General features: G+C 39.0%; 1 protein-coding gene across 2 annotated transcripts in view; it reads right to left on the bottom strand.

The window, feature by feature from the left end:
* The window catches only part of EPB41L2 (erythrocyte membrane protein band 4.1 like 2), a 120,436-nt gene that overhangs the window by 49,937 nt on the left and 49,213 nt on the right, over positions 1-21,286 (bottom strand). For both annotated transcript variants that reach the window (XM_035899854.1, XM_035899853.1), the window contains exon 4: positions 2,227-2,331. In XM_035899854.1, the coding sequence (XP_035755747.1) occupies positions 2,227-2,331 (105 nt within the window). The remainder of the gene's footprint in view (positions 1-2,226; positions 2,332-21,286) is intronic.

Here is a 21,286-nt window from a genome sequence, read left to right as displayed (position 1 = left end):
CTACTCTGAAAAGCCAAAGGCTCCCTATTCTGCCTCCTAGGATCTACTCAAGCAGGCTATTTCCTAGTATAGTTCAAGGATCCCAGTTCTACTATTATATCTCTCCTCCCTTGTCAGAGATCAGACTGTTTTATGTTATTTTACTCTGTATGTACAGTATAGATTTTCAATAATGAGTGGCACAAAGAAAGGGACAACATGTGACAACAACAAATAATAATTAAGATTATGATATTACTCAGAGGATCAACTGAGATGCTCTTCATTGTTACACCAAAGAAGTTCTCATTTCTATAAATGGTTTACAGGTCAAGAACAAAAATAAAACATCCAAGTAAAAATACATCAAGCCCATTTTATATATGGGCATCTTTAATACAGAGGGATTGAGTATTTTGCTCAATGCTGCACAGAAAGCCTTGCAGCAAAGCAAATAATTCTAGAAAACAACTGTATTTGAATGGAAGTTGTCAGAAATTCAGATGTATTCACCCCTCTAAATTAGACTTCATTTCGAACACAATAGTGGGATGAGAAAGATGACAAAAAAATGAAAAAGCTTCTATACTAAGTATAGTACACACATAATGATGTTTCCTGCTACAGAGATCAAAAAGAAATACAACTTTTTCCACATCAACTTGTAATTATTAGTCTGTTTTCTTTATGAGGGAAAAGATGATTGCAGGTATATCTTTAGTTTATGGACAAAGTGACAGCTGGCCCATAACTAACTAAATGTTCAGATGCTGGGAAAAGCTAAATTGGCTTTTAGTAATTAGTGGAATGCATGCCACCAACTGATTTAAGATTTTTCTCAGCTCAGCAATCTAGACGTGCTCAACCATCCAACATGTAAGCAAGTGCAAAATCAGACTCAAAATAAGTTGCCAAGAAGGCCAATGGTATCCTGGGGTGTATTAAGAGGAGTGTGGCCAGCAGGTCGAGGGAGGTTATCCTCCCCCTCTACTCTGCCCTGGTGAGACCCCACCTGGAGTACTGTGTCCAGCTCTGGGCTCCCCAGTTCAAGAAAGATGAGGAACTCCTAGAAAGAGTCCAGAGGAGAGCAACTAGGATGATAAAGAGACTGGAGCACCTCCCCTACGAGGAAAGGCTGAGAGAGTTGGGCTTGTTCAGCCTGAAAAAGAGAAGACTGAGAGGGGACCTTATCAACACGTACAAATATCTTAAGGGCGGAAGTCACGAGGATGGAAGCAGTCTCTTTGCAGTGGTGTCCAGCGACAGGACAAGGGGCAACGGGTGCAAACTGAAACATAAGAGGTTTCAGTTGAATATGAGGAAGAACTTCTTTACTCTAAGGGTGACAGAGCACTGGAACAGGCTGCCCAGGGAGGTTGTGGAGTCTCCTTCTCTGGAGATATTCAAAGTCCGCCTGGACAAAGTCCTGTGTAGAATGCTCTAGGAGAGCCTGCTTTAGCAGGGGGGTTGGACTAGATGATCTCCCGAGGTCCCTTCCAACCCTTGCTATTCTGATTCTGTGATTCTGTGAATAGTATTTAAGAGATATTTTGAATGTAGTCATATAAAAACACCATTAATTTGTAAAATTAGCATCCAGTACTGGTGATGAGCTAGCTCCAGTCTCATCTTTACATATGCCGAAGTTTTCTTTAAGCTTAAAATTGATAAAAAAGGAGCTCAAAGGTCTAACAGTTACAGACTTAGGGCCAAGATTTCCACCATGTTCCTGTTCAAAGCATTATTAAACAAACATATGAAAAGGCAGCTAAATTATTGGAAAGTCAGGTAGAAGATTAATTTATTATTATTTATCAGACAAAGTTTTGTTTGCTTGTTTTTAAATAAAAAGTAAATAAAAGTTTTCAGAAATTTTGGGGTTGTCACACTGTTAAGGCAAAGATATTAGTTAAAGTTTCCTATCTTCACTTGCAGGGACGGCATACTGTTTCACTATACTATTTTACTGTTATACTATAAAGCCTAGCAGTTACTCAATAGTTTTCTCAAAACTGCAGATATTTTAAATATTCCTCCACTGTAGATATTAAGTGTGCACTTTGTTAGGTATCAATATACACATCAGTATCTTGCACATGTTGCAAGTTTACAGCAGACTAGACATTTTGCAACAGTTTACACAAATGTTTGTAATCGTGTACATTTAATACAATGTGCCTCACTAAACTATTGAAGTCAGTAGCAATGTAGAAAAACAAACAAACAAAAATCCTCATACAGGCTTACCTTCTGTTCTGAATTCTCATAAAACAACAGCCCAAAATAATCCTTTTCCAGTAAATTGAGATGTTCGCACACTTTGTCAAACAGCACTTGGCCTTTTGCTCTTTTCTAAAATAAAAAAAGAGAAAAAATATGAAAAACTAAAAAAAAGACAAGAAGTACTATCAGTAAATCAGTAAAATCCTTAATAACAGGTACCGTTCTTCCATGGTATTAGTCAGGTCAATTTAAAATAACAATAAAATAGATTATAAAGCTGTAGCTTCTTTATAATAAACTGTTCACCATATTTTGATAGCTATATATATTATTGACAAAAATAAAGACATTTCAATTTTTTTCAATTCATCAAAAAAATTGACTTGAAGGCATACAGAAAACTCAGTACCTAAATTGATTTAAATATTTTGCACCCTTAAGTGACACTAAATAGTTCTTAGTTTTTCTTGATCTTCATTTTTAAAATAATGGAAGACGACTTCACGTGAGCCAACTTTTTCTATGTCATTATCTTCTAAAAAGTAATACACTTCCTATAGTGTTAATTTCTGTTAACTTCTGCATTTCATAGAATCATAGGATGGTTTGGGTTGGAAGGGACCCCTAGAGGTCATCTAGTCCAACCCCCCTGCAGGGAGCAGGGACACCGCTAACTAGATCAGGTTGCTCAGAGCCCCATCCAACCTGGCCTTGAATGTTTCCAGGGATGGGGCCTCCACCACCTCTCTGGGCAACTTGTTCCAGTGTTTTACCACCCTCATTGTAAAGAATTTCTTCCTTATATCTAGTCTAAACCTACCCATTTCTAGCATTTTGGCATACATCTCAATGCCTTTTATGAATCACATGATATGAAGTCCAAAAAAGAATAAAGCACATCATTATCATCTTCAAGAGGCAAAAGAACAAGCAGACTACTAAAAGTCGGTGATCAGACTTGCCGAAGTAGCATACAAGTGTAAGCAGAACATAAGCAACATGTCTAGCTGTCTATACTGAGGAGATTTTGAGGGGTAGAAAATAAAAAAAAAAAAAAAAAAAAAAAGAGGACTTCCTTTTATCTATAGATTTATGAACTCTCTCAGTACCCAATAAATCCATTAGATACTCAAAAATAAAAACCAGTCTTAAAGAAGTTTATTCTTCCTTAAAAAGTATTTATGGAAACCAGTAACAAGGAAAAAAATAATGAAGACCACATTTTTCTTTAAGGTTAGTTTCAGCTTCTTAGTCTGCCACTTTATAATAGTAATCAAGGACTGATCGTCATTTTAACACACAAGGCTGCTTGCCGTAGCTCAGTATTAGTACAGCTTAAGCAAATAGCAGTTAGTCCCAAAGTTTTATCTCCTTGCACCTGGAACTGGGAACATAAACAAGGGCATCCCATATCTCCCCAGTGCTGGTAATGAAAAGCAGGCCCAGGCCCTACTTCTGTGCGCCAAGTTTTAGGGAAAAGATTTGTTGTACTGGAGATGGCAGCTGACAGAAGACAGAGTTCTAGAGCAAACGGCTCGCCGCACATACTCAGGGGTGGGGGAGATGAGAATTTCTTTCCACAGTTAAAATTTGAACATGAATGGCATGCAGCCTCCCAGTTTGAACCAACTCCTTCATGACTGTTCTGCTATTTGTGGCATTTATCAATGAGGCCACAACATGGCATTTTCAGAGGCCTGGCAGCTTAAAGGAATTTTTGCATTTGCTTATCCTACAGCTTTCAGCAGATGCCATACACCACTGCGATTCCACAGAAACGCCATCGACTGCCCCTGTGTAGGCCCTCGGGACACTGCAGCCATTGTCCCCGCAGACAGTGGCAGAGCTCACAAAATGCCCCAGCTCGGGGCTTGCCTGCAGCCCAGCTCCAGGGCACAAAACATTGAGGCCAGGAGGGGAGGGAGGGAGGGGGGAGAAAAGAAGGTATGCACTGAGCAAATAGTGAAGGCATTGTTGATTTATTCCCCAAGAGTCCAAATCTTTATTTATTCTAGATCACATTGTTCAGCAGACATTGCAGTCCCAAAGATCAGAAAATTTTCAAAGAAACAGACTTATAAAATGTGCACATTTAGTAGCACAAGCACCACAGCAATGCAGTGGAACTTGGGAGTCAGAGTCGCTTTTGAAATGGGGAGCTGGGAATCTTAAGTCTGTCTGGTACTTTTGAAAATTTTACTCTTCAGAAAGACAGATGACTATTTCCCCTAAGAGCCTGAAGTAACCACTTAGTTTTCTTGACAGCCTCACCTTCAGCTCAATTAAAAAAAAAAATCAGCAATATAGCAAAGAGCTAAATCAAAAGCAGGAAAAGTATAGGCAAGAGAGGGTTTGAAGAATCTTAGCCTGCTTAGATGCAGGGAATAGATACCGCTTTTCTCCCTAAATCATTGTGCATGTCAATGATCACACCCTGCAAAGGCAAGTTCCAAGTATACATATTTCAGTAAAGGAAATCTACATATTAGTGCAAAAATAATATATGCTATTATTAAATCCATATCTGGAGTCAGTTGCTAATTAAGTAGCTTTTGATAAAGTTCATAAACTAAAAAACACAGCTAACATCAAATCCTTGATGTACAGAAACATAAAGCAACCAAGTTTACAGGAAATATATCGCAAGTCTAAGAGTAAAATATTGCAGTTTCTTCTTAAGAAGTTATAGTCAACATAGAACTTGGATACACTGGCAACGTCCACTGTATCTTTAAAGATCTTTTTGTAAGTTTATAGCTCTTGCACATATGGAAAAACACCACCAAACCATGAAGGCCAAGTTATGTTAGTCTACATTCTAGACACCAGCGCAATACAAAGAAGCTATAGCATCAGTAAGTGACATTTATAGAGCTCCATTGTGGATTCAAAAGCACAAGATGCCTCTCAGTATCAGCAACAGTTTAATTTTTTTTTTTAATGTTGTGATATAGTTTTAAAAATCTGCAAAAGCATTTAATTTGCAAACCCAACCTTTTCATGTGCAATTTCTTTGTAATCCTTTTGGGGACAGGCATTACTACACAGTTTAAATTATATGATAACATAGTTTTTCTGGAAAACCCCGTGCTCCTAGGAGAGTGTTTCTAAATAAGAACTGAAATTACATAGAGCAGACAACTGTTGTGATCCAGTCATTTCAGAAGATAGAAACTGTTTAATAGAAGACCAGGGGACTCTAAGAAGGCAGCATCGTGGGTTTTGCAAATTAATTTTACTCTTTAAACTGGATTCTATTTCTTTTTCTACCCTTTGTTTGAGGCGTCAAGTCACAACCAATGTATAAAATTATAATCACTAACCTTATATGTAGATGGATGAATATGCATTTATGTATGGGTATACACATATATATGTATATAGCACAGCAAACAGTAGCACTGAAAACAAGAAAATCTTATTTCAGCTTCTAATGCTGAAATGGCAGTAAAACTAAGTCCACACTCAGCCCCCATAAGAAGGGGAGCATATTCAGCCTAGCTATTACAAAGAGGCTGAGAAGTGAGGAGGACAGGCTCACAGAGCCAGTAGTTTAAAACACAACAGTACTCAGAACAGCAGTATTCTGTGTTACCCCCAAGTTGCACTTTTTTCTAAGTGAGAACACAGAAAGAATATACGTAACCAAGGTTATTCAAGTACCAATTCCAAGTCTTCATTTAGACACCACAGGTGTCTGATAATACAACCACTTCATAAAACCAGGAGTAACAAGGTTTCTGTCCTTTACGTCCTTCTCACAAGAAGAGCGAACTAGAGCAAAGCAATTGCAGCAGACATACAGTTGGGAAATAGAACAGTATATTATGGATCCCTTTGGCTATAAAAAAGTTGCCGTCTACAAATGCAATATAAACACTAGAGATATTCCTCACAGCTACCACTTACCTTAAATATTTTTATCAACGATCTGGATGCAAGAGTTGAATGCACCATTAGCAAGTTTGCTGGTGATACCAAACTGGGAGGTGCTGTTGATTCTCTCAAAGGACAATAGGTCTTGCAGTGGGATCTAGATAGATTGGAGCATTGGCCAATCACCAGTGGCATGAAATTTAACAAGAACAAGTGCCAGATTCTGCACCTGGGACAGAGTAACACTGGGCAAAAAATAATTTGTGAGAGGAGTGGTTGGAGAGCAGCCCTGCAGAAAGGGTTCTGGGGACTTTCTGATAGGGGTGAGAGCTGCGGATCAAGATAATTTAACTATCTGAACAAATTTGAAAAAAGCATATGTGAAGTATAGTTTTTGAAAGTCTTCTGTGTTCATCCAGTTTAGCTGGGTTTCCAGAGGATGGCAAAAACCAAGGCAAGGCTCAAAGATCAAGCCCTCAGTCTGAAGCAGGATGTGCTCCTGAACTAAACAGTTGCAAACATTTTTGAGGTGAGCAATACCTGTTATTTCCCTGTGGATTTTTTTTTTCCTCCTTGTACTCATTTTTAGAAACGCCTGAGCCATTTCCCTTCTGGAAAAACACAGTAAAACAAAAAAGCCAGAGAACAGCAATACTCCATCAGATCCATCAAGCCCAATACTATCTCCAAAGCAGCCAACCATAAATGTCCAAAGGAGAGCACATGAGCAGTGCAGGTCTATTTCTGCCAGGGTCCTGGGGGTGCTCATAGGCCTCAATGGCTGGAAGCGGCCTCCCCTGGGACCCTCACCCACACCATCTCCGGCCAAGGGCCCAGGGGACGTGTCTCAGCTCAGCCCAAGTCCGTGCCTGAATGATGTTGTAGGTGTGCTGGTCTCTGACCCCATCTCCTGGATGTGCCTGGGACCTGCAGTGGACCCCTCAAGTCCTAGGTCATAGCTTGCCATGCATAACTATATGCATAACAAAGCATTCTATTCCCTGTGCTCAACAGGAGTTGAATAATGATGAGACTTATGTGTCTGAAGCACCAGGGATTTTCCAGCTCCAAAAACTCTTTCAAGTACACATCTCACAAAGGTTACAAGTGGAAACAGGATTTGATTTTATTTTATTTTCCTGAATCTGTTTAAAAACCAATGCTCGCAAGCATTAACGCAGTGCACACGTGTAGCCAGGAGCAGGCTGATGCACTCTTCAGTTTAGCTCAAAAAACCAATCCCAAACCATCCCTTGCAGTCTGGCAAAGGCAAGTCACAGAAAGTAGAAGCAGGAATAAAGGTCAAGCAGTCCCCATTTCCTGAGGAACAAGAACCTGAAGAATGAGGATCGGTACCAATCACACAAAAAGAAGAGGTGTGTGGTACCCTGGGGTATTTTCAAAAGTATGGTACGTATCGATGAAAAGCATACTTTTTAGCTGCAAAAAATTGTTCCACTGTGCTTTTTGGCTAGTGATGCATGAAGAGTGCTCTTGTGCCTGCCCTGTGCTTTCAGTTCCTCCTGTATGCAGCAGGAGCTGAAAAGTGACAGCTCCTGATGGTGCAGGCAGCCTGGAGCCCTTCCAAGCACAGGCTGTTTTGCACAAGCAAGAACACCTGAGGAAACAGAGCCAGGGGAATACCAGAGCTCACTCCCACTACAAACTTCCAATGGCAAAGAGAGCAGGAGAGCACTAGGGCATGAGTGGCACCTTAGAGGTGAAAGAGGAGCAGGCAAGAACCTAGCCAAAACGGCTCAAAGGAGCTCTGGCAAGGGGTTGTGCTCAGTGCTGCTTAGGAAGGCAAAAACACCCCAGGGACCATTCCCAGCCCACCCTGGGGGGAAAAAAGGCCTTGCTCCCCTCAGTGGCAGGGCATAAGAGGCCATCTTCATGGTCCATGAGCAGCAAGCCGTAACCTAGCCTAAATGGACCAGAGGAGTCCTGACAAGTGGTCATGCTCAATGCTGCAGAGGAAGGCAAAAAAACCCCAGGGACCATTGCCAATCTGCCCTGGGGGAAAATTCCTTCCTGACCCCAGCACTGGCGATCAGCTATTCCCTGAGCATGTGAGCAAGACCTGCCCTCCTCCTCCCACAGGCTGATAACACCTCCCAGGAGATGACCAAGCCCTATTCTCCCTCAATCTGGAGCCATCACAGGGGCTTCCAAGAGCAGCCAAAATGCCCTGATCAACCTTGGGGGCAAGAATCCTTCCCACACCTGGCAGGACACCAGGGACATCTATGTGCCCCATTTCTTACAGCTGCTGCCCCTCACTCTGCAGGGGATGAGGACAGTGGGCTCTGCAATGCTCCTCAAGAAGGCATTTCCTTGGTCTTGCCCTTGCTATCCAGCTGACAAGGCCTGATAGCCTTGGGCACCTGTAGGTGTTGGTGGCTCTCCTCATCTCCTGAGAAGCTGGCATCTGTTCCCCAAAGGCTGAGACAGAATTTCAGTCCATCAGATAAGCTTTACATGTGGCCCTGCCAGGAGCTGGCCTTGCAGCAGAAAACCTCCAGCAGCCTTGCCCAGCCTCCAGTCTCCCTCCCTCAGCCCCCTCCTCCAAGTAATTCCACCAGTTCCTCAAGAACTTGCTCTTGGATGCCTTTGGGCTGCTCCTGGGCCAGCTCTATCCTGACAGTGAAGCCAGGCAGGCTGGCCATGGGACACAGGAGATTGCCCCCTTTATCCTCCCCCAGAGCATTGTGACTGCTGCGTTGCTAGGTGGTGGCACTGTGACATGGGGGTGACAGGCCCCTGGCAGCCCTGCCCACCACCCCTGCACCTAGCATCCTTTAGAATCATAGTCATAGAATGTTTTGGGTTGGAAGGGACCCCTAGAGGTCATCTAGTCCAACCCCCCTGCAGGGAGCAGGGACACCGCTAACTAGATCAGGCTGCTCAGAGCCCCATCCAACCTGGCCTTGAATGTTTCCAGGGATGGGGCCTCCACTATCTCTCTGGGCAACCTGTTCCAGTGTTTCACCACCCTCATTGTAAAGAACTTCTTCCTTATATCTAGTCTAAACCTACCCTGGTTTAGTTTAAAACCATTACCCCTTGTCTTGTCACTGCTGGCCCTACTAAAGAGATTTTCCCCATCTTTCCTATAGGCCCCCTTTAGGTACTGAAAGGCCGCAATCAGAGGAAGGCTTTTGGGGTGCTGGCCTCGAGGCAGTCCCTGTGCCTAGGAGGCCTGGGAGGCTGTCTCTGCCCTTGGAGGCCATGCAGTGAGCACAGCTGCCAGGCACCCCCGGTGCATCCTCTGCCACTCAGGTCCCAAGGACAAACCTTGTGCTGTTACTCTACTCTCAGGCCACGACAGAAACCAACCCTGCAGCCCAGAGACCACCATTATTAGCCCTCCTCTCTCTGTGCCAGAGCATACGTCCATCACTGCCATGCAGTGAGGCGGACCAGGGACTTGATCTGGCTGGACACAAAGGCTTTTTCCGAAGGGGCAAGGAGGGTGATTTTGGCAGCCTGGAGGAAAGCCAGAGTATAACCAGAGCCATAGGTTGGGATGGACAGTGCCAATAGACCACCATGGAATTAACACAGGCTTTAAAAAACAAGTGAGCAGAAGTTACACTGGTGTGGTGGAAAGGTTGGTCATTTTCAGACCTTGAACATTTGGATCTGTGTCCAAAGCATAGCGTCGCAAACAATGACTCTTAAATTGTCAAAATAGCCCAGTGCTGCCATCATCATGACATCCCCTTTTCCCACTGAATCCAAGCTGTGCAGTTGGCAGTGTTTATACGGGATACAAAACTCACTTCAGCCACAGAGGTTTTTTTTTTCTGAGAGTTATTTGCCTACTTCAACTTGTGGGAAGATATTCAGATCTTGTCTAAAACCCTGGCAAATCTTTCTTTCCTTCATTATTTAGTATTTCAGTACTGAAAGAGCAAGGAAAGTACTGTTCTTGTTGTTTTGTATGTTGGTGCCAAAATTGGTATGTACATTCAGACTATGTAAGTAAGGGCATTTATACCATCTACATTCATTTGGTTGTGGTGATGCCAGAGGTGAAAGAAAGGGGTTTGGTTCCCTCTGCATGAACTTTGCAGAGATGTGGAAATCATCTTTTGGCTTTGAGATGACTTCACACATAAACATTACTTTCAGTGGTGTCTGTTGAATCTGAACCAATATTTTAAAAATGTGTCAAATTTAATGTCATCCCTATTTTTCTTTTTCCAAATAAAAGATGTCATACTTTAAACAGACCAATTAGGTTTATTCAAACACTAGTCTAATTCCTGACTGCTCAGACGTGTAAAGATTTGCAAATCAAAACTCAGCTGCAATTAAACATCTATTCCATATCAAGTCCATTCAGGGTTAAAAAACTGATCTTAATTGTACATTAAGGAAATATTTATTTTTTTTTTTAATTTGTGTTAGCAAACTGTAAGTAACCATAGAATCTATGTCAACTCCAATATACTTCACTTGTTCATACATGCATAAAATACGGTCAGTGCTGGCATCCTCTGAATGCCTTTTGTTAGAAGTATTTAATTAGACCATTGACTAAATGCAGTAAAAAAAACCCGATAGGATCTTCATTTGCTTCTAACTAGTAATCATTATGTAGTTAGCACTTCTTTGTTTGTTTACACTGTGTTATCCTCTACTAAACCCCAGATTATATTTAAAGCAGAAAGTCTGAACAAGTCTTCATCACAGATCCCAAATTTAATGACAAAATTTCCTCTCAACTACCTAAGAAGCCACAGAACAAGAGGGGGGGAAAAAAGCAAGTTGCTCATGAAATCAAGAGGCACATGTAAATCACCCTATAAGTTTAATAACTTAGACCTGCTCCCACAGATGTCGGTTATCAGGAAAGGAGTAGGTCACAATTACATCATTTGCACTATGCTAAAAAAAATTTTTGAATTGCTTCTAAAAATTAAATCTTTTCTAAAAAGAAATCTTTTCTTAAATCTAAATAAACATGCCAACAGTCTGCTCACTCAAGCTACTAAAACTCACCTCACAAATATTACACTATTGAATCACGAACCAAAGTTATTTTAATATGGTTCTGTCATTTCAAGTAAGCACAAAGATTCAGTAATTTACAATTTTTGGCAAATACCACTCAACATCTTTCATCTTCACATACTTTGACAAGTCTTTCTGATATACTTACATGTTGTTAACCCTATAAGTGGACTGAAGTCTCTTTAAAGAAAGTAATAAAAGGTAATTGAAAGTTCCTAAAAGTGAAGGTTTTTTTAAGTCACGCTCCCCCAGAACTATTCAACCAATAATTTCTTCCTCTTTCCTCCTCTCCATGCATTCACACGTTGCTCAGAAGAGTCTGAGGCTACGTGGCCATTATCTCTGAGAGTTACAATAGTTTTAAGGCTAAAATAAATTAATTAATTGCTCATGCTCTACGAATACACATATTGTGCACACATAGCTTGTCTTCTTTAGTATAATACTTCCATCCAATATTATCTCATGATATATTTCAGAAGTTTCCTAGAGATAAAGAGATTTGGATGTTTTTGATTTTCTGCATTCTGTAGCTTTAAAGTAATCTATTTTGTTAATATGGAACCTGTGGACTTAAGGAACTTTACATATTTCAGACTAGACATTAAAGGGCTTAAATATAACATTTCAATTGAGGTTATTATGCTTCCTTATGAAGCTTTTTGGGGTTTGGGAATCCAGAATAAAGCAAGTTTGAAGAGTGGCTGGTATCAAAATTCATAATGCTACTCCCACTTAAAAAGATTTTAATTCCTCAGAGCAAGTAGCCAAGGTAGAGAGTAATCATTTACAGACCACAGAGACATATTTTATCAACTACCCAAGATACCAATGCAGAGGCACTGATAGTAGAATTGACTGCATTTCATTTCTGGGAGAAACCAAGGACCATGAAACACTACAGCAAGAATTTCAAATTATAATGAACTGAGGAATAGGATTCACCTGGAACAAGGCTTAGCTTCATTATGCTGACAGGTCATGGACTTTTCTGGGCAACAGTGGAGTACTTTAAATGTTGTATCTACACTGGCATTCAGACAAACATATTTGGAAAAGCTATACTCAAGAAAAAGACTATAAACCAGGTCCTTCAAATTTGCATCTACAACAGCAGAGTAATAAAAGTACAAAGGTAGTAGAGAAAAAAAATGAAGGAAATCATTACAAAAGAAGCTGAAATAACTCTTTAAACAGTTCTGTAGGAAAAGAACTATTGACTTAAAGTTCAAACTGGCAAGTTGACACCAGTCAGAAGACCTATTAAAGCAGAATAAAGAGTTCTAAGGGCAAAAGAAAAAACAGTTTACTCTCAGAGATTATAATTTACAAAGTAACCCTCAAAAAAAGATGAATATCCAAGATGTGCTTTATGTTGGGAGCCAAACGTCAACCATATCAGGCATGCCCTGGGCAATGGGAAAGACATGCAAAAACAAGCCAGAAGAAATAATTCCATTGTCAAACAACACTAGGGGGCTGCAAAATATAATGTAAAGTAGTTACCAATATCTAAAACATGCAAGTAGCAAAGAAACAAGAGGGGTACAAATGTACCTGTATTCCTACAGCAACATTTGATGACAAATTCTGAACTAAGAACAGCATCAAGTTAGTCATTTGCAAAGATGTCTCCACATCACAGTAAAAACATGCTGATTCCCCACAAGTGAACTGTTTCCCCTCCCCAAACAATTTAATCTATAAGCTTTCTATCTCAATGTGTTAAAGCTACTTTTTTCTGATTGAGCATCTCCTACCACTTCAGTCTCTGTTCTTTGGCATTCACCAACCAATGACACAATACAGAGAGGACACACAGGAATTAGCTTTCAGAAGCATTTTGTCAGAAACCAATTTTTGTTTATTCTGAAATACCTTTCAATGCATTCTACATGTGTCCTGGTTTCAGCTGGGATAGAGTTAATTTTCTTCACAGAAGCTAGCATAGTGCTGTGTTTTGGATTTAGTACCAGAAGAATGTTGATAACACACTGATGTTTTCAGCTGTTGCCAAGTAGTGCTCAGACTACTCAAGGACTTTTTGAGCTTCTCCTGCTCGGCCAGGTGCATAACAAGCTGGGAGTGCAGCACAGCTAGGACAGCTAACCCAAACTGTCCAAAGAGCTATTCCATACCATTTAACATCATGCTCGCGGGGAGTTAGTTGGTCAGTCGGTCGTGGGGAGACTGCTCGGAGACTGATCACAGCTCGGGGGGAGTGATCGCAGCTCAGGACGGGCTGGGCATCGATCGGCAGGTGGTGAGCAATTGCATTGTGCATCATTCGTTTTGTATATTCTGTATATTCTGTTATCATTTCATTATTACTATTATTACTATTTTCTCTTACTAAACTGTCTTTATCTCAGCCCTCGGCTCTAACCTTTTATTTTCTTTCCGATTCTCTCCCCCATCCCACTGAGGGAAGGGGGGGAGTGAGCGAGCGGCTGCGTGGTGCTGAGTTGCCAGCCGGGTTAAACCACGACAACATTTCACATAAATATACTTATTTTTCCAGAAAGTGCTTTGACTCAATATAGATTCCAAGAAAATGTCTTGTTATGCAGAAGTTACAATTTAAAGTCTAGTTTAAAATTAAATTGATGTAATAAATACCAATTTTAATCATAAAATACAGGCTAAATTTGCACATGTACCTAATCCATTCAAAACAAACTAAAATAATTCCAGTTAGACCAAAGTGTATACCCATGCAAATTTCATACTGATATACAAAGTTTATAATTGCATTGCAATTTGTGCTGGTTTATCTTTTTTTAGATATTACATAGATTCATCAGAATTCCTTATATGTATTTGCTCCCAAAATTCCACTCCTTTCTGAAGATTCCAGAAAAAAGTGATGTAATATGATTCCATTATGCAAAACCTACTTCTACCCCTGCCCTTTTCAGTAGACAATAATGTAGCATGAACCCCTGTTTACAGGGGATAGAGATAAGAAGTCCTAGAGCACTCCCGTTCTTGTTTACACAGGAAAAATAAGTTTTACATTGGTATTTCACAATGTACTTGTAAAACTCCATGATCAAACCAAATCCCAGAACATCTTCACAATTGCTGCTCAGCTACAAAACCAAAACAAAAACAAACAAGGAAACAAAATAAATCGAAGAACAGAAGAGCTAGCAAGACACCACAGTCTACTTAGCATACCTGTTTACTGGTTACTGTCACAGGCATCCTGCATTTTCACCTCAGCAAATTGTAGGCCTCTTATACAAGCCCTTGAACCTGACTAAATGTGCTCGTGAGGGGGAGGAAGATGCTTGGGAAAAGAGATTCATGTGAATCATCTGCAGATAAGCCTATATTTTCTCCCCAAATTTAATGCTACTGTGTGTTAAAAGATGGTTTTGTCCTTTATTAAAGGTGCAGAACTCTTACCCTAAAGCAGCTAAATCAGGCCATTCAAAAAAGTCAACTGCTTTCTTAACCTGTGGATAGACTAGCAGCCAGGTTTTTCATCAGTGAAGAACTGTCAGCTTCTCCAAAACAATTACCTCTGATGCCATGTACAAGCAGTGGCAGCTGTATGGAAATACCATTTCTATAAGTCAGTATTTTGTGCATAAAACAAGAAGTACTCAAAGAAAAATAACTTAGATGCATGTCAGTCTCAACCACTCAGAATGTCAAACACTTCAATATCAAACAATCTCTGAAGGAAAACCTTTGCAATTCATCATTACTTATAGGCAATAATCCAGAAAGTTAGAATAAGTAACACCAGCCACAGAAGTGTGTGTTACCAGAGGCATAAGGAAGGCTCACGTGGCATGCAACACAGCTGACCATGACAGAGCCCTCCAAAACGCAACAGGCTGAAGACAGAACTCCCAAAGAGTTCCTGGGCTTCTTCATTACTCTCTCCAAGCGATGATACCGAGAAACTCTGTAACAGAAATCTTAGAAAAGGATGTGGAATGTATTCAGACAACTTCAGAGTCTCTCGTATCACAAAAAAGAGGCTTGGAGTAGTTTTGTGCGTAAACTAGACCTGGAGGTGGTAGGAAATTTATTTTCCACTCTCTCCCATTTATCATATTTATTATGTGCACTTTTCAGAGTCCCATTGCTTCCTCTTCCAGACTTACCAGGTGCATAGAGAAGGAAGGAACTCAGGCATATATATAAAATAACAGAAGTAAAAAGGCTGTGTAGAAATCAGACAGAGCCATAGACACAGTAGAATGCATAAACTTTGATTTGGGAAAGTACATTTCCTTGAACAATATCAGTGATCACTATTGCTTGTCTCAAAGGAAAAAGAAAAAAGTAAGGTTCAGACTTTTTTTCCCCTGCAAAGAAAACAGTATCTAAAATGCAACTTCTCTCGCCCAAGGATGACATAGGACAAGCAATGCCCATTATTAAGCTGAAGGCATAGCTTTTCCCTAGATGATCTTTGGGAACAACTCATCTCCCTCACTTTTCTCATGGTTCCAAAATAAATTAGCACTTGTAAAGAAAAACTACGATATGTCTGTTCGAATACACCAGAAAAATGCATGATCAGACAAGCTATTCAGTGGGATGATAGGGCTTTAAAAATATCCTTAACTGAATTATATTGCTCCCAGTTCTTTTTTCCCACCAAGTACTGTCATTTTTGACATCTTTTGTAAGAAAGAAAAATCAAGAAAGGAGAGCAAAACTGTTTCAGCTGGCTCAGTCACTGGCTGCACTAAGGAATTACAGTCAAAGAAACTGAGACAGTTTAAGTGATCCAATTTGGTGTGTCAAATGCTAAATAATTATTTTGAAAGGTCAATCTTGATTAAATGGATGAAGAACATGAAGTGAGTGGACTTTGCAGCAACTTGTGTCCACACAAGAACATAACATTTAGCTACATTTCAACTTAGTAAAAAATTGTGTTAAGGGAAGGCTATTCTTGAAGCAACTTAACTCTGCCCTCTTTGAGCTGAACTGTGTTGATAATACACATGCTTAAATACAATTTTTCATATTTTTGAACAGAGATGCTGCAGAACACTTAACAGACTGAGAGGCACTGAAGGATAAAATGGTAATGTTTGAGTTTGGTCATGAAGACATATAAAGGATTAGATACAAGTACCTTTCACTCAAAACAGTAAGCCTGCTGCATGTAACCAATAACCATTTGCTAAAGAATATAATTTTCTCAGTCTTGCTTTGAAAATCATTTTCCCCACTCACTCCCTCAGTTAAAAACAAAGCCACTGCCACACATGTCATCACACAGCTCTCTCAACTGCCAAGACAAGAATATCCTTGAGCAATACCAGGATTACTATTACAAAACCCAGTCTGTGATAACCAGGACAGAAGAGAGATATCTCAACATACAGAAATTGGCTTCAGTCATATCACAATTACAGGACTTCACCTATTCACTTAAATTAATCTCTACCTATCTCAGCTTCATATTACAGAATTCAAGTGTTTAGGAATATAGCTGAATTCAATTTTCAGCAAGTTAGGATATCCAATTGCTACTTGATAAGTACTAAATTTCTAAAAATGTTTACTGAAGCATGGAAAGCCTCATCCAGACTAACCTCTGTAGAGCTTAGTCTAAATCTCAGAGATAACAGACTTCTAAAAACTAAGTCCAGTCAAACTTCTTTTGTTAAAAACCAACCTTAACCAAAACCTGCAACCTCTTTTCCAATACAGTTATTTTATGTATTCTATCAAAGCTCACTAGCATCTTATTGAATTGAAATATCCATGTTTTTAAGTTTGAAAAAAAATTCTTTCCTATATCCAGTCAACTTTTTTTGAGAAATTGATCAAATTTAAATTGTATCAATCATGTCACTTTGCAAAATAAAGAACAAAACCAGCTTCTAGGGTTGCAGGGTGGGGGGTAGGGAGGTGGGGTGCTGGTAGTGAAGGAGTTTTTTGTATAAGATATATGAAACAAGGCCACAAATGTCTAGAACTAAATTAAGCTCACAAAGTAAAAGGGAATATAAGCAGGATAGAAATCTAACTACCACGTGGATAGCAGCTTAGAGAGCAGTTTCTGGTCTACTGAAATTGCATTTCTTCCTAAGCATCCAGACTATTGTCGGGGATATTCTGTTCCTTCAGGAAAAAAGAAAAATAGATGGACAGAAAAAAGAATGGAAATTAAAGTAAAAAACCTGTCAGAACTGAGACACAGGAAGACAGCTAGCACCTGAATCTATACTATAATTACTTTTTAAAATAAAGGAAAATAGAGGGAAATAAAAATATAGGTGTCAGACTAAACAATTGGCCTAGATCATGGAATTCAGTGAGCAGTAACAAAAGAGAGCTGCTATTTCAGAAGATGTTTAATAGGGACTGCTAGGGATATTGTGCCTGAACTCATCTGTACTCCCAGACAGTATAAAGTCTCAAAGGGCAGCCTTCCAATTGTAAAAGTGTGGAACAAACCTAAGGAAGTTCTTCAATATTTACAGATTTATTGTCTCACTTCAAAAAAGCTAGAGAAAAACAGGCACTTGGACAATAGTGATAAATGGATGAGATTTTATGGAACTGCTTTTTCCTGAAAGTGAAAAAAGTGAGAAGTGACCATCTTGCTAAAAGGAAAACATACTATTAATTTTTGAGAACCTAAGAAGACATAAGGAATCTGATTGTAACTTAAACAGAAAAGACCCCAAGAAATAATGTATTAGCTCAGATTTTATTACTGATTTATCATGAAGGTTTAAGATAGCAATCAGAAAAAGACAGGGTTCTACCAAAAGCTTTGTGTAAAATAACAGTAATGAAAATAAGGTATTTTTCAGTTTTACTTCCTTATTAGCAAGTGTGTGTGTACATATATAAGTCTTTAATGTAAATAAAATATAATGAAGTTGGTCTACAGTGCATAGTGAAAACTGGAAGAGGCATCAGGAACATCTCAATCATGGAATTTGCTCCAAACTAAAACCTGATTTACTAGAAAATCAACCAAGGTAAACTGGGCTTTACACTGTGTGCTTAGACTGCAAAGTTCTTATTTATTTGTATTTTAAATCTTGTATCATTTCTGTTACTTTGTAAAGCAGAAGTACACCAACATTTACCCTAACACTAAATAGTAAAGCAAGACTTAAGAAAAGATCAATACCAGAAATTTTTCTACTAGGATCCACTGCAGAGAGCACAAACAGAAATTTCAGTTGTCAGTTGAAGCAGCTTTCTGAGACTTAGTATTTCGGTACAGTAGTAGAGCATAAAAAGCTCTACATGTATTTAAAAACATAAATTCATTTATAAAATTGTAGTCAGCACTGCTCATGTCCTATAAATTATTCAAATGAACACACAAACCAGATTGTTTCTGTTCTACTTTGTCCCCCTCCTTAATTAATTTTTGCTTGTCTCCTTACAGCAAACTCTTATTTATCAGAAATAATCAGAAAACATTTCTTGCCAACCAACTTAACTGAATCATGATAAGACTTAAAATACTTAAGATAAAATACAGAATAGAATTTTTCAGTTGTAAATGCAAAAAGGTATCTTTTTAAATCTGTGGTAAGCCACAACTTCATTTAAGTCTCATTCTTGGATGGAGAAAAAGCCCAGGAAGATAAAATTCATATAGCCTTCAGTTAATACAGAGATACCATTCAGATTTTAACATCCTGATTTACGTGAAAAAAAAAAAAAAAATCATCAAAAAAGAACTCCAGGGTTACTACACCCTCTATGTCAATTCTTGGTTTATATATAACTTGTTTAGATATTTCTACATATATATTGAAAAGAATATGTAAATAAAGCTAATTTTCAAGAACTTTTTGGTGAGAAAATTCCTGCAACTTTAGGCCATAAGTATGCACAGCCGTACTCAATGTGTTCTGGAGAGCAATTATTCTGTAGCATACTTTTTGTGTTCATGTTTTGTTTATTCTGATAAAATATTTTCTTGTGTAAACACAACATAAAGAATAAGTAGACAACTAACATTAACAAAGGCTTCACTGTTGCTTTTTAAAGCTGACAACTTACGGTGGTCTACATTTGACACTGTCAGGGAGAGATCCCTATAGAGCTAAAATACTGTAAGAAACATACACTGAAATTGTTCAGTTTTAACATCAAGAATAGGAACTATTTAACAAATGGAGGCTTCAGAAAGCTTGCATTACTTACAACTATAAAACACAAACATTAAAAATTTCAGCAAACTGCAGCAAAACATTTCCAAGGAGTATTTCGTATTGATAAACAAATAAGAATTTCTTAGCTGACAGGAAGAGTTTTATTAGAGAACAGGTTTCAAGAAAGCTGTACTAATGCATGAAATTAGACTTAAGTTTTGATGAAAATTCCAAAAGTCTTAAAAACAGGTAGCCTTTTTTAGTCTTCTCCAACTATTAGTTTCACAAGATCTTGAAGGATAGATGAGCAGTATCCATCCAGTATTATATTACAGAACACAAAAGGACTTGTACACAATAAGCAATTAGACTACTACTAGTAAGCCTAATGAAATCCACAGTCAAACAGTGTAGGGACTGACTGATGGACATTGGAAAATGAAGGGGCACAAGAGAAGACAAAAAGGCTTCAAGCAGAAGCCTGTACTACTGCATGACTTGTAATGAATGTGTGTACTACGTCAAAACCAGACAATTTACATTAGACAAAAAAGGGAATGTTTTTGAGGAATCAGCTGGGTCTAGGAAATGCCATAACATTGCCACTACTTTGTCCTTAGATCAATCCGAAAGATATATCTACATGTCTGGCCCTAGAAGAGGCACATATTTCAATTGCTCTTCGTAGCTCCAATATTCAGTCTAGGCACCACAGCTAATCATTTAGTTACAACATCATGCAAAATATAACAACTATGTTCACAAGTGTAGTCTAGAACAATGATATTTTTCCCCCATTCCAAACAAATGGATACTTTAGTGCAAAGCACAAGACAGAAATGTAAAGGAGGAGTTGACTTTAGTGAGGAAACCTATCACTTTCTATAACAAATATTAATTCCCCACATAACTACTCACGCATTGTGGTTCTAACACTCACTTAAAAGTCTACTTGCTGTGGGTGTTGTATTAGGTACCATTTTGCAGAACCTGCTGAATCCTATCATGTTGCTTGGTCACATCTTTAGTTTACTGAACCCATAGATGAAAATTATGATATTCTAAACTAGCAGGTTATATAGCCATAGAAACTTCTCATTGCCTTACACCCATCTCATATGGCTAGAAAAAACAGCAATGAGACAAATTTCACAAAGAGAAGCGACTATGACTGGAAGCAACAAATAGAACTGAAGCATAGCATCAGAGCACCAAACAGACTTTACCAGCTGTTTAATTCACTGGATTCCTCTTTTTCCCAGAAGTTTACAAATAATTGAACCCAAGAACAGCTTAGAGCCCCTGTCCTGCAAAAGCAACTGTTGAAGAGCAGAGGGATTTTTAGGATTGGGATGCAGTGTGCAAGGGAACCAAGCCTCATTATTAGAATCTCCCTTTGGTGCTACTAATTAGAAGAACTTTCAAAAACATCACTTATGCAACCTTTGAGATACAAAGCTAAAGTCTTCAGGTACTATGAACATGGTTTTCAAGTGTTTGCAAAGCTTAGTGGAATTACAAAATAGAACTAAGCAAATTATAATGTGTCCTACAACTGCCTATCTGGAACTCTGGTTCCAAATATGAACTGGCCTACAAGGAACGTTGTCTTCTTTCCAAGTGGGCACCATTTCCCAGTATTAAATAAATGAACTTATTTCTGGGGTATCCATCAATCCAGCATGAAATAGACAGTTTCTAATTAAAACAATTCCCAGCCCTTCAGAAAGTGTGCCTGAAGAAGTCATGCAGTTTGCAACAGTAGGTGTCGCATCTTCTACTGGCAAAAGTGGTTACAGTTGAACTTTCTAATAGAGAATAGCCTCTTGCACCTTTGTACTGAGGTGACTGGCATCTTCTGGGAGACAGTACTAGCCTGAAGTAATCTGCTGATAAGATCTATTTACTACCTGACTCATAAAAATTCTCATAATAAATCAAACCAAAGGTTATTTCACTGAAATAAGATTTGGAATGCAACTTTCTTCCTTTCATGTAATTCCATGTTTTGTAATTTAATCTTGATCTAAAGTATTAAAAAACTACTATTTGACTTAGAACTTGAACACTATGGTCAGACAGAA

This window comes from Egretta garzetta, unplaced genomic scaffold, assembly GCF_000687185.1.
Source record: "Egretta garzetta isolate BGI_Z169 unplaced genomic scaffold, ASM68718v1 scaffold397, whole genome shotgun sequence".
NCBI lineage: Eukaryota > Metazoa > Chordata > Aves > Pelecaniformes > Ardeidae > Egretta > Egretta garzetta.
Note: the sequence above shows the minus strand (reverse complement) of the source record. Positions and strands in the feature narration are given on the sequence as shown.